The 11063-nt window shown below is 60.2% G+C and overlaps 1 protein-coding gene across 1 annotated transcript; it reads right to left on the bottom strand.

Moving 5' to 3' along the window:
* Positions 1-401: 401 nt before the first annotated feature.
* On the bottom strand, positions 402-10425 carry LOC107075349 (uncharacterized). Its single transcript, XM_069191981.1, has 9 exons — positions 10160-10425; positions 7721-9272; positions 7178-7561; positions 5747-5773; positions 5543-5648; positions 4653-5339; positions 3168-3460; positions 1548-2314; positions 402-1393 (listed from the first exon to the last, which is right to left on the bottom strand). Exons 2-9 carry the CDS (start codon positions 8771-8773, stop codon positions 502-504), a joined length of 4209 nt encoding a protein of 1402 aa, XP_069048082.1. The 5' UTR covers positions 8774-9272; positions 10160-10425; the 3' UTR covers positions 402-501.
* Positions 10426-11063: the final 638 nt, after the last annotated feature.

Genomic DNA, 11063 nt, shown 5'->3' on the forward strand with positions numbered 1-11063 from the left:
TGGTGTGCCGAACTGTCCTGTCCCGTCTCCTCTCTGCGGTGTGCTGTCCTGTCCCGTCTGCTCTCTGTGGTGTGCCTAACTGTCCTGTCCCGTCTGCTCTCTGCGGTGTGCTGTCCTGTCCCGTCTGCTCTCTGCGGTGTGCTGTCCTGTCCCGTCTCCTCTCTGCGGTGTGCTGTCCTGTCCCGTCTCCTCTCTGGGGTGTGCCGAACTGTCCTGTCCCGTCTCCTCTCTGCGGTGTGCCGTCCCGTCTCCTCTCTGCGGTGTGCCGTCCCGTCTCCTCTCTGCGGTGTGCCGAACTGTCCTGTCCCGTCTCCTCTCTGCGGTGTGCCGAACTGTCCTGTCCCGTCTCCTCTCTGCCGTGTGCCGAACTGTCCTGTCCCGTCTCCTCTCTGCCGTGTGCCGAACCGTCCCGTCCCGTCTCCTCTCTGTGCCGTGCTGTCCTGTCCCGTCTCCTCTCTGCGGCGTGCCGACACGGCCCCTGCCTGCCTGCCCTGCCCTGCCCTACCGGCGGTGCACCCTGAGGTGCAGCTTGAGGTGCGAGAGCCGGGTGAAGACCCGGTGGCACTCGGCGCAGCAGTAGGGCCGCTCGCCAGTGTGCGTGCGCAGGTGCAGCTTGAGGCTGGAGCCGGTGCTGAAGCTCCGCCGGCAGTGGCTGCAGCTGTAGGGCCGCTCGCCGGTGTGCACGCGCCGGTGCACCTTGATGTGGCCCAGCTGCCGGAAGCTCTTGTGGCAGTCGGGGCAGCTGTAGGGCTTCTCGCCCGTGTGCGTCAGCAGGTGGCGCTTGAGGTCGTTGTTGGAGATGTAGCTCTTGCCGCACTCGGCGCAGGAGAAGAGGTTCTCGCCGGTGTGCAGCCGCTGGTGCGTGCGCAGGTCCGAGCTGCGGGAGAAGCGGCGCCGGCACTGGGCGCACTGGTAGGGCCGCTCGCCGGTGTGCACGCGCTGGTGGGTCACCAGGTTGCCCAGCGCGATGAAGCTGCGGGGGCACTGGCTGCAGCGGTGCACGTTCTCGCCCGAGTGGATGCGCTGGTGCTTGCGCAGGTTCTTCAGCGCCACGAAGGTCTTGTGGCACTCGCCGCAGCGGAAGGGCTTGTCCCCCGAGTGCACGCGCCGGTGGTCCTCCAGGCCCCGCGGCGACGAGAACGCCCGCAGGCACTCGCCGCAGCGGTAGGGCTTCGGCGCCGGGGGGCGCCCCGGGCCTGCGCCGCCGGCGAGGGGCTCCTGCGGGGCCGGAGACAGCGGCCAGGCGGGGGGCTCCCCCTCTCCCGGCTCCGGCTCCAGGGGCTCCTCCTTGATGACCACCGGCTGGATCTCCAGGGACTCCCCGGGAACGTCCGCGGACTCCGGCTCGGGCCGCTCCGCCCAGGCGTCTCCGGACAGGCCTGCGTCCCGGCTGCTGGACAGACAAAACGTTAAAACCCGTCAGGACCGGCAGCCGCGGCGGCAGGAACGTCTACCCCGGAGCCACCCCGGTGTTGCCCACAGGGGAGGACCAGTACCGGTACCGGTACCGGTACCGGCTCTCGGATTCTCGACAGCGTTGCCCTTACCCAGAACCCCCCTCCGGGACGCCGCTGCTTGTCGCCACCCGGCCCGCTCCTGCAGGAGGGGGCGCGGGGGCGCCGCTGGCCCCGGGCGCGAGGGCAGGCTCGCCGCCCGCCGGGCAGAGGGCGCAGCCGTGGGGCGGCGGCCCGGCGTGGGTGTGCAGGTGGCGCTTCAGGCTGGAGGAGCTGGTGAAGGTCTTGGCGCAGACGGCGCAGGCGTAGGGCCGCTCGCCCGTGTGGATGCGCCGGTGCTTGTTCATGGAGCCCAGCTGGGTGAAGGTCTTGGCGCAGACGGGGCAGGCGTAGGGCCGCTCGCCCGTGTGCACGCGCCGGTGCTGCTTGAGGTTGTGCGAGCGGTCAAAGGTCTTCCCGCAGTCGGGGCAGGTGTAGACGCGCTCCGGGCCGCTCCCAGTCCTGTAGCTGGACACGTCCTCCTCCAGGCCGCTGTGCGCCGCCAGCTCGTAGCCCTCCTCCTCCTCCTCCTCCTCCTCCTCCTCCTTGATCCGCACGTGCAGGACATCCGCCAGCTCCGCCCCGTCGTCGGGCCCGGCCTCGCCGCAGTCCGCGCCGTCAGACTCCGGCCCCGCAGGGCGGCCCGCGCCGGACTTTAAGGGTTCTGACTCGCTGTCCACAGGCCCGGGCTCATGCTTGACGGTGCCGAGGCCCAGTTCGGCCTGCTCACACCAGACCCGGTCGCACTCCAGCTCCCCGGCCTCTTGCTTGACGCGGGCGAGAGCCATGCTCCCTGCTCCTGCTGCTCCCGGTGTCTCCCCCTGCCAGGCACAGAACAGCAGCAGGCGTGAGAGAGCGACCCCTGCACAGACCCAGGGGTCAGGGGTCAGGGGTCAGGGCAAGCAGAAACCGCCTAGACAAGTCAGAATCTGCGCCTGTGGCTGGAGGGCCGACAGAGGAATTCTACTCTGTTGGGCCCCTGAGCAAGGCCCTGAACCCCAGCTGCTCCAGGGGCACCGTATAAACGTCTGACCCTGCGCTCTGACCCACAGCTTCTCTCAATGTGTGTGTGTCTCATAGAGAGCAAGCTGGGGTCTGTGAGAAGACAGATTCCTAATGCAAGAAATCGTATCTGGCCAATAAAGGGATCTATTTTAAAGCTGACTCCTGGTCAGTCTGGGGATGACGGGATGAGAACACGCCGGTGCGCCGTCTCCCTGCAGACGCTGCTCGCTCTCAAGGGCAGGGAGCGATGTTTAAATCTGACATGATGATGATTCACAGCGGCGCAAGGCAACTAAGCAACAGTAGTTCATCTCACAAAGGTGTGAGCAAGAGGTGCAGCCCCGCACACTTGACTCCGCTGTACCGGAGACGTTTACCGGACAGGGCGGAGGGGGTCCGCTAAGACCGGGCTCAATGAAACTATTAAACTAACACATAAATAATGTTAGTTACTCGGCACCCTGTTCAGAGACGTAACCCCGTACGAAGATTTACAGTGAAATGACTTTCACGGCAGGCAGAATTCATTCAAGAACCGTTTCGGCTTGTTTTCGGTCGAAAGGGGGTCTCTTTCTCCCGGGGCCACGGTGAAGAAGGACGGAGAAGTAACAGCCGTGTGTCTCCCGGTCTCGCACGGCGCGGCCCCAGGGAAGGAGATGCTCAGATTACCTGGACGAACCCGTCTCCGCTCACGGCTCCTGCGGCTGAGACCTCCCTTTGTTTATCGCCATCATCTCCCCCACCTGGCAGCGAGGCGTCCGTCCCCCTTCTCGCCCCGACGGGAAACCCGTGTCCGGTGGATTTCAGTTCCTGCTTCGCGTGGGGACGAAGAGACGAGAGAGCAGGGTGATCCTGAGAGACGGAAAAATGTTTGTTTGTTTGTTTGTTTTTTCCCTCAGGCGTTTGTGGTGCTGTTGCAATGGCCGGGGTGCTGAGCCGCACTTCACTCGCGCTCTGCGCACCTCACGTATGCCGCAACCCGCAAGGCTTTTGAAACACCGCGTCGTTTCCGGCCCCCCGCCGACCCAGAGGGTGGGCTTGGTGAAGGGGCTGTCACGGCTCTGGGACCCCAGCTAGAGCCCGGTGCAGCTGCCGGTCCGCGCTGTCCACAGGCGCAACACAGCCGGGCCCCAGCCTAGTCCGCCAGGAAGCGTGAACCCCGGCGAGTAAGTCGCGTTGCTTGTGGGATATTTGCCCACGAACCCTTAAACAGCTTTGCCATGCTGTCAGCAACGCCGGAGCACAGCGACGTCCTGCTTAATTCGGGGGGGGGCGGAAGACCGGCCGTGCGGTGCACGCCGGGATGTGTAGTCCACAGCCGGCTGCGCCCGGAGGAGGGAAGCCGGTTCGGTCCGAGTTCAGGACGGGTCTCGGGTCCGGGGGTAAGAGAATCTGTTATCTACTCGAAACCCGAGGGTGCTGGGCGAGCGAGGCCCACAGCTGCCTTCACTCTTTTAACTCATCTGACACAGAGATGACACAGAGTCTAAATCAGGCCAGGCCACTCTAAAGACAGAACTGCGAGAATATTGTTGCGGTGCGACGCTCTGCGGACACGTCAGGACAGACCCTGGTCAGCTGGATAATTAACGGCCTTTAATCAGCAGTGGGACATCTGCACTGGGAGGACACCGGCGAGTCCAGGGCCGGTCCAGGAGAGCAGCCGGGGCAGCGCAGACAGAGACTGTGCCCGAAATCAAAGTGGTGCTTTAGTCTGGGACATGGATATGGCAGCCATTAACCTGGACAGTTTGTGAAGCAAACCCAGCTCATTCACAAGGAATGAGCTGCTGGTTCTGTATCCCAGAATCTCCCCTGGCAGGCTCTCAGGGGATCCCAGAATCTCACCCGGGTGGTTCTCGAGAGATCCCAGAATCTCACCCGGGTGGTTCTCGAGAGATCCCAGAATCTCACCCGGGTGGTTCTCGAGGGATCTGAGAGACAGAGTTTGAGATTGCAGCCCAGGTCGCTCCCTCTCCTTGCCCCATGGTGAGGTAGTTCCTGCAGAAATCTGCTGTGGCCATTTACTGAAGAAAAGATATTTGTTGAAAGGAAATGTATTAATCATGTTGTGTACACTGAGGTAATGACATCACTCCCCAGTCACACATGGAGTTAAAAGAGCTCAGGTCTCTAGAATCTGGAAAGACTAACCAGAACCCACAGCTGGACCCACAGCCCAGAACTCCCCAGCCGGACCCACAGCCCAGAACTCCCCAGCCGGACCAATATCCCAGAACTCCCCAGCCGGACCCACAGCCCAGAACTCCCCAGCTGGACCAATATCCCAGAACTCCCCAGCCGGACCCACAGCCCAGAACTCCCCAGCCGGACCAATATCCCAGAACTCCCCAACCGGACCCACAGCCCAGAACTCCCCAGCTGGACCAATATCCCAGAACTCCCCAGCCGGACCCACAGCCCAGAACTCCCCAGCCGGACCAATATCCCAGAACTCCCCAGCCGGACCCACAGCCCAGAACTCCCCAGCTGGACCAATATCCCAGAACTCCCCAGCCGGACCCACAGCCCAGAACTCCCCAGCCGGACCAATATCCCAGAACTCCCCAACCGGACCCACAGCCCAGAACTCCCCAGCTGGACCAATATCCCAGAACTCCCCAGCCGGACCCACAGCCCAGAACTCCCCAGCTGGACCAATATCCCAGAACTCCCCAGCCGGACCCACAGCCCAGAACTCCCCAGCTGGACCCACAGCCCAGAACTCCCCAGCTGGACCAATATCCCAGAACTCCCCAGCCGGACCCACAGCCCAGAACTCCCCAGCTGGACCCACAGCCCAGAACTCCCCAGCTGGACCAATATCCCAGAACTCCCCAGCTGGACCCACAGCCCAGAACTAACCAGCTGGACCCACAGCCCAGAACTCCCCAGCTGGACCACCAGCCCAGAACTCCCCAGCTGGTGGAAATCTGTTCAACACAGATTTCATTCTGTTGATTTCCCAGATGCTTATGGTTTTGCCGAGTTTCCTTGGAATGACAGAAATGAGCTGGGAACGGTGCTGGGCGGAACAGACTGACCCGAGTCAGAGCTCAGCCCGTGTGTCCCGACCTCCGCGCTGGGAATGGCGCTGAGGGGAGCAGACCGATTGGCCAGCGAGGTGCTTTTCCACGTCCCTGACAGCTGCTTCATCCCAGCAAGCAGCAGCAGAGACTCCAGAAGCATCGGAGGCTCAGACTGCTGTGTCCAGCTCCGTGGATACCTGTGGCTTCAGCTGTTCAGACCTTTTTCAGGTTCAGGGCTAGCAGCCGCTGGGGCAGGGGGAGTAAGAGGGACAGGTCCAGACACAGGGGCAGGGTTGAGGGTTAATCTTAGCTTTAATGCGTGACTGTTTAGTTCTTCTTAGCAGGAATAGAAACGAGGTTGATTTCACAACCTGGAGAAGAGCTGCACCACTGAACACAGAATGTAACACAGACACCCAGGAGAAAGACCCAGGGGTCACACTGAAACAGGGGATACCTGCTTCCCTGCACCCCTGAACTGCCCTGCCTCTCTCGCCTCTCCCCTCCAGAGCCAGCGCTGTTCAGGGAATTTTCTGCCAGCAGCCATATCACCCTGCAACTCACAACTGGCGACCCACTGAAGCTCAGCAGGTGTGAGCCTGGTCAGTACCTGGATGGGAGATCTCCTGGGAAAAACTAAGGTTGCTGCTGGGAGAGGTGTTAGTGGGGCCAGCAGGGGGCGCTCACCCTGCGGTCTGTGTGGGTCCTAATGCCCCAGTATAGTGACGGGGACACTAGACTGTAAACATGCGCCGTCCTTCAGATGAGACGTAAAACCGAGGTCCTGACTCTCTGTGGTCATTAACAATCCCAGGGTGTTTCTCAAAAAAAGTAGGGGTGTAACCCTGGCATCCTGGCCAAATTTCCCATTGGCCCTTATCAATCATGGCCTCCTAATAACCCCCATCTCTGAACTGGCTTCATCACTCTGCTCTCCTCCCCACTGAGAGCTGGTGTGTGGGGAGCGTTCTGGCGCACTATGGCTGCCGTCGCATCATCCAGGTGGGGCTGCACACTGGTGGTGGTGGAGGGGAGTCCCCATTACCTGTACAGCACTTTGAGTGGAGTGTCCAGAAAAGCGCTATAAAAGTGTAAGCAATTATTATTATTTTTATTATTATTATTATTATTATTATTATTATTATTACAACGCAGTACTTCTAACGATAGCGGCCGTCCTCGTGTGAAGGAATGGGTTCTATGGGACAGTAAATCTGCTTTCAGGTAAATAATAATGAGACTTTATTCACAAACACAGTAGCAACCCTGCACAGCGCCGCCTGGGCTGATACACAGCCCGTCCGGAACACAGGGGCCGGGCTGGTCCAGTGCTCACAGGGCAGCCCCGACCGTGAGAGTCCTGTCCACGAGGGGGTGGGGGCGTGTCCCAGTCTGGGCCGACCCCCCTGTTCCACTGTTCCAGGGTCTCCTCTCTCCTGGGGGTCTCCTTTCCCTCTCCGTCTCGTCACTGGTCTTACTCACCTGAGTCACTCCTGTCGCTGAAGGAGGCTGCTTCTCCTCTCCCGGAATGGAGTCTCCCCTCACTGGGGCCTCCCTGACACGCCCGTCTCTCTGGCGCTGGGCACGTTCTCCTCAGGGCCCTCTGAAACTGTACTGGTCCTCTTGGAGTCCCCTCTGTCACTTAGTCACCTCCGTCGTCCCGCTCAGCTCTGTCCCTGAAGTCCTCTCCATGTCCAGGCTCAGCCCCCTCACTGCACTGCTGGTCTGTGTCTCTGGAGACACTGAAGTGAAAGTGATCTCTGCCTCTGGCGTCTCCCCCGTTTCTGGGGTCATCTCCGTCTCCGGCGTCTCCCCAGTTTCTGGCATCATCTCCGTCTCAGGCGTCTCCACAGTTTCTGGCCTCATCTCCGTCTCCGGCGTCTCCCAGTTTCTGGCATCATCTCCGTCTCCGGCGTCTCCCCAGTTTCTAGGCCTCATCTCCGTCTCCGGCGTCTCCCAGTTTCTGGCATCATCTCCGTCTCCGGCGTCTCCCCAGTTTCTGGCCTCATCTCCGTCTCCGGCGTCTCCCAGTTTCTGGCATCATCTCCATCTCCGGCGTCTCCCCAGTTTCTGGCATCATCTTCGTCTCCGGCGTCTCCCCAGTTTCCGGCGTCATCTCCGTCTCCGGCGTCTCCCCAGTTTCTGGCATCATCTTCGTCTCCGGCGTCTCCCCAGTTTCCGGCGTCATCTCCGTCTCCGGCGTCTCCCAGTTTCTGGCATCATCTTTGTCTCCGGCGTCTCCCCAGTTTCTGGCCTCATCTCCGTCTCCGGCGTCTCCCCCATTTCTGGCCTCATCTCCGTCTCTGGCGTCTCCCCAGTTTCTGGCCTCATCTCCGTCTCCGGCGTCTCCCCCGTTTCTGGCGTCATCTCCGCGTCAGGAGCTGCCCCAATGTCCGGCATCTCTGGACTCCTCCCCCCCGCCTCCTGCCCCGCCGGCCCGCCCCCCCTCCCGGCCCGGTGGGTCTTGGGGTGCTCCCGGAAGGCGCGGGGCTCGCTGAAGCGGCGGGGGCAGGCCCGGGGCGCGGCGCCGCAGTGCGCCTCCTGGTGGCGCTGCAGGTAGAAGGGGCGCACGAAGCCGCGGCCGCACCGCGGGCAGTGGTGGACGCGCCGGCGCCGGTGCGCGAGCCGGTGGTAGGTGATGCCCTGGACGGAGCGGAGGCGCTTGCCGCACTCGGCGCACTGGTAGGGCCTGGCGCCCGTGTGGACGCGCTGGTGCGCCTGCAGGCCGCTGGCGCGAGAGAAGCGCTTCCCGCAGGCGGCGCAGGAGAAGCCCTTGTAGCCGGCGTGGCCCTGCCGGTGCCGCTTCAGGTTGTTGAGCTGGTTGAAGGCGGCCGGGCACTGCGGGCAGCGGTAGGGCCGGGCGCCCGTGTGGACGCGCTGGTGCACCTTGAGGTCGTAGGCGCGGCGGAAGCGCTTGCCGCAGTCGGCGCAGGGGAAGGGCTTCTCCCCGGAGTGGATCCGCCCGTGGTTCCTCAGGCCGGCCGGCTGGGCGAAGGCCTTCCCGCACTCCAGGCACGGAAACGGGCCACCGAGGACGCTGGAGGGCGGCCCAGCGCCTCGCCTTCCTCCTCCTCCCTCCTCCTCCTCCTCCTCCTCCTCTCTCTCCTGCTTGATCTGTACGATGTTCAGGTCGGCATAGTCCGTCGCCACCTCCTCGTCCTCTTCCTCCTCCCCGAGTCCCTCCTCCTCCTCCTCCTCCTCCGGGTCCTGGGGCTCCACCTTCACACGAACCACACTGGCGTCCATCTGGGCCGTCTGGGCTCCTGGAGCGTCTCTGCTAACCCGCAGTGTCCGGGCAGCGAACCTGCCCTGTGATCCAATATCCTCAGGCAGCTGCCCTGCTGCTCTGGTCCTCCCTCACCAAGCCCTGAAGGACCTGCCTGCCAGCCGAGACTCGACCACCGGGAGACCCTTGGCCCTGCTGGAGAGACGGTGTCACGATAATCCAGCCCGATGCAAGAGGATCCACAAGTCCAGGCATCTGCTGCCGGCGCCCGATGCCCAGGTGTGCCAATCTGCCATCTGTCTGGTAGAGTCGGTACGAATTCTCTCTCCCAGCAGGGGTGAATCCAGTCTGTACTGGCTCACTCAGTGCAGCACTGTAGACTCAGGCTTGTATCGAGTCCCTGTCTCAGGGCTGATGACAGTACTGAAGGATCCACATGGCCCGAGATTCTGTGTCCTCCTCTCACTGTCTGCCCAGTTTTCACGCAGGACTGACCTGTTCGCTTTCTTGTGAGATCCCCTGGAAAGCAAATACGAACATGCAGATTATTAAGGTTTCGAGGAATGAACAGATGTGCGCGGACACTGACCTTCTGCAGGAGAGCAGTATTATTACAGAATAACTGTTACGCTGGTCCACAGTCCACAAGCACGTTATGATACTTAACCATACTGACACAGTGATACACCGATACACAACCACACTGTCACATTCACTGATATACTGATACACAACCACACTGTCACATTCACTGATTAACTGATACACAACCACACTGTCACATTCACTGATTAACTGATACACAACCACACTGTCACATTCACTGATTAACTGATACACAACCACACTGTCACATTCACTGATAAACTGATACACAACCACACTGTCACATTCACTGATATACTGATACACAAATACACTGTCACATTCACTGATATACTGATACACAAATACACTGTCACATTCACTGATATACTGATACAAAACCACACTGTCACATTCACTGTATACTGATACACAAATACACTGTCACACCGACACACAGCTACAATGACTACAAGCGAGACACAGCAGCGTACAGTCCCTGAGCTCCGCACAAGACAGGCTGGTTGAAGAGGACCTGTCGCCCACCTGAGCGCCCCGGGGTCACCTGCTGCTCCCTCGGACACTCGGTGTGGAAGTGTCGCGGAGGCCACGCCATGTGGTTACCCGGGAGTGTGAGACTGGGGTGTGAGCTGCACGGAAGGAAACACACCTGCAGTGCGACCGCAGCACATCTCCCAGCAACATGTCCCCGCCGCTCAGAATGAAAAAGATCTCATCTCCACCCTAGTCTTATATATGAAGTGTCGATCTTATCTGAAGAAATCTTAGTAAATATATAAAACAGCAACAATAATTCTCACCTCAGCTTGTTTTCTTTCGCTGGTCCGCCCGCTGTGCGTCCCCGCCGTGTCCGGCTGGAAACAGCGGCCGCGCACATGATTCCGGCCGCTTTGTATGCACAGACAGAGAGGCGACAACAAGGTGACACAGATGCAGACTGCAGAGGCAAACTGTGCCAACAGGAAAATAAAGTAGGCAAAAGTATAAATACTCCGTATTCTTCTTATCATCACTACTGGATAGGAAGACTGGCCAAGGAAAGCCAGGCAGCTGCTGTTATCGTGCTGGTCCATTCCACGCGGAATGAGTTTCCAAGCTAATGTTGCAGTAGAGTGAGGGGATGTACTGTGCTGTAGGAGTACTGTGCTGTGCTGCACTGTGCTGGTAATGCTTTTCCTTTTGGATAAGACGTTGATATCTTATTTGGACATTTGAAATCACACGTCTGTTTGCAAGAGCAGCTAAACGCCACTCTGGTCTCTGTACAGTCTGGACTCCCTCACGTCCCCTTAACCCCCTGGTGCAGCAGTTTCTCTCTCCTCCCCCTGAGCTGTGTGCAGTGAAGTTGCTTTCTGGTGCAGAATGATCACTGTGTGTCTCCCAGTTCGGGTTACTGGTGCAGAATGATCATTGTGTCTCCCAGGTGGGATCACTGGTGCAGAATGATCACTGTGTGTCTCCCAAGTCGGGTTACTGGTGCAGAATGATCACTGTGTGTCTCCCAGGTCGGGTGACTGGTGCAGAATGATCACTGTGTGTCTCCCAGGTGGGGCTACTGGTGCAGAATGATCACTGTGTGTCTCCCAGGTGGGGTCACTGGTGCAGAATGATCGCTGTGTGTCTCCCAGGTGGGGTCACTGGTGCAGAATGATCACTGTGTGTCTCCCAGGTGGGGCTACTGGTGCAGAATGATCACTGTGTGTC

Source organism: Lepisosteus oculatus, chromosome 7 (assembly GCF_040954835.1).
Source record: "Lepisosteus oculatus isolate fLepOcu1 chromosome 7, fLepOcu1.hap2, whole genome shotgun sequence".
NCBI classification, from domain to species: domain Eukaryota; kingdom Metazoa; phylum Chordata; class Actinopteri; order Semionotiformes; family Lepisosteidae; genus Lepisosteus; species Lepisosteus oculatus.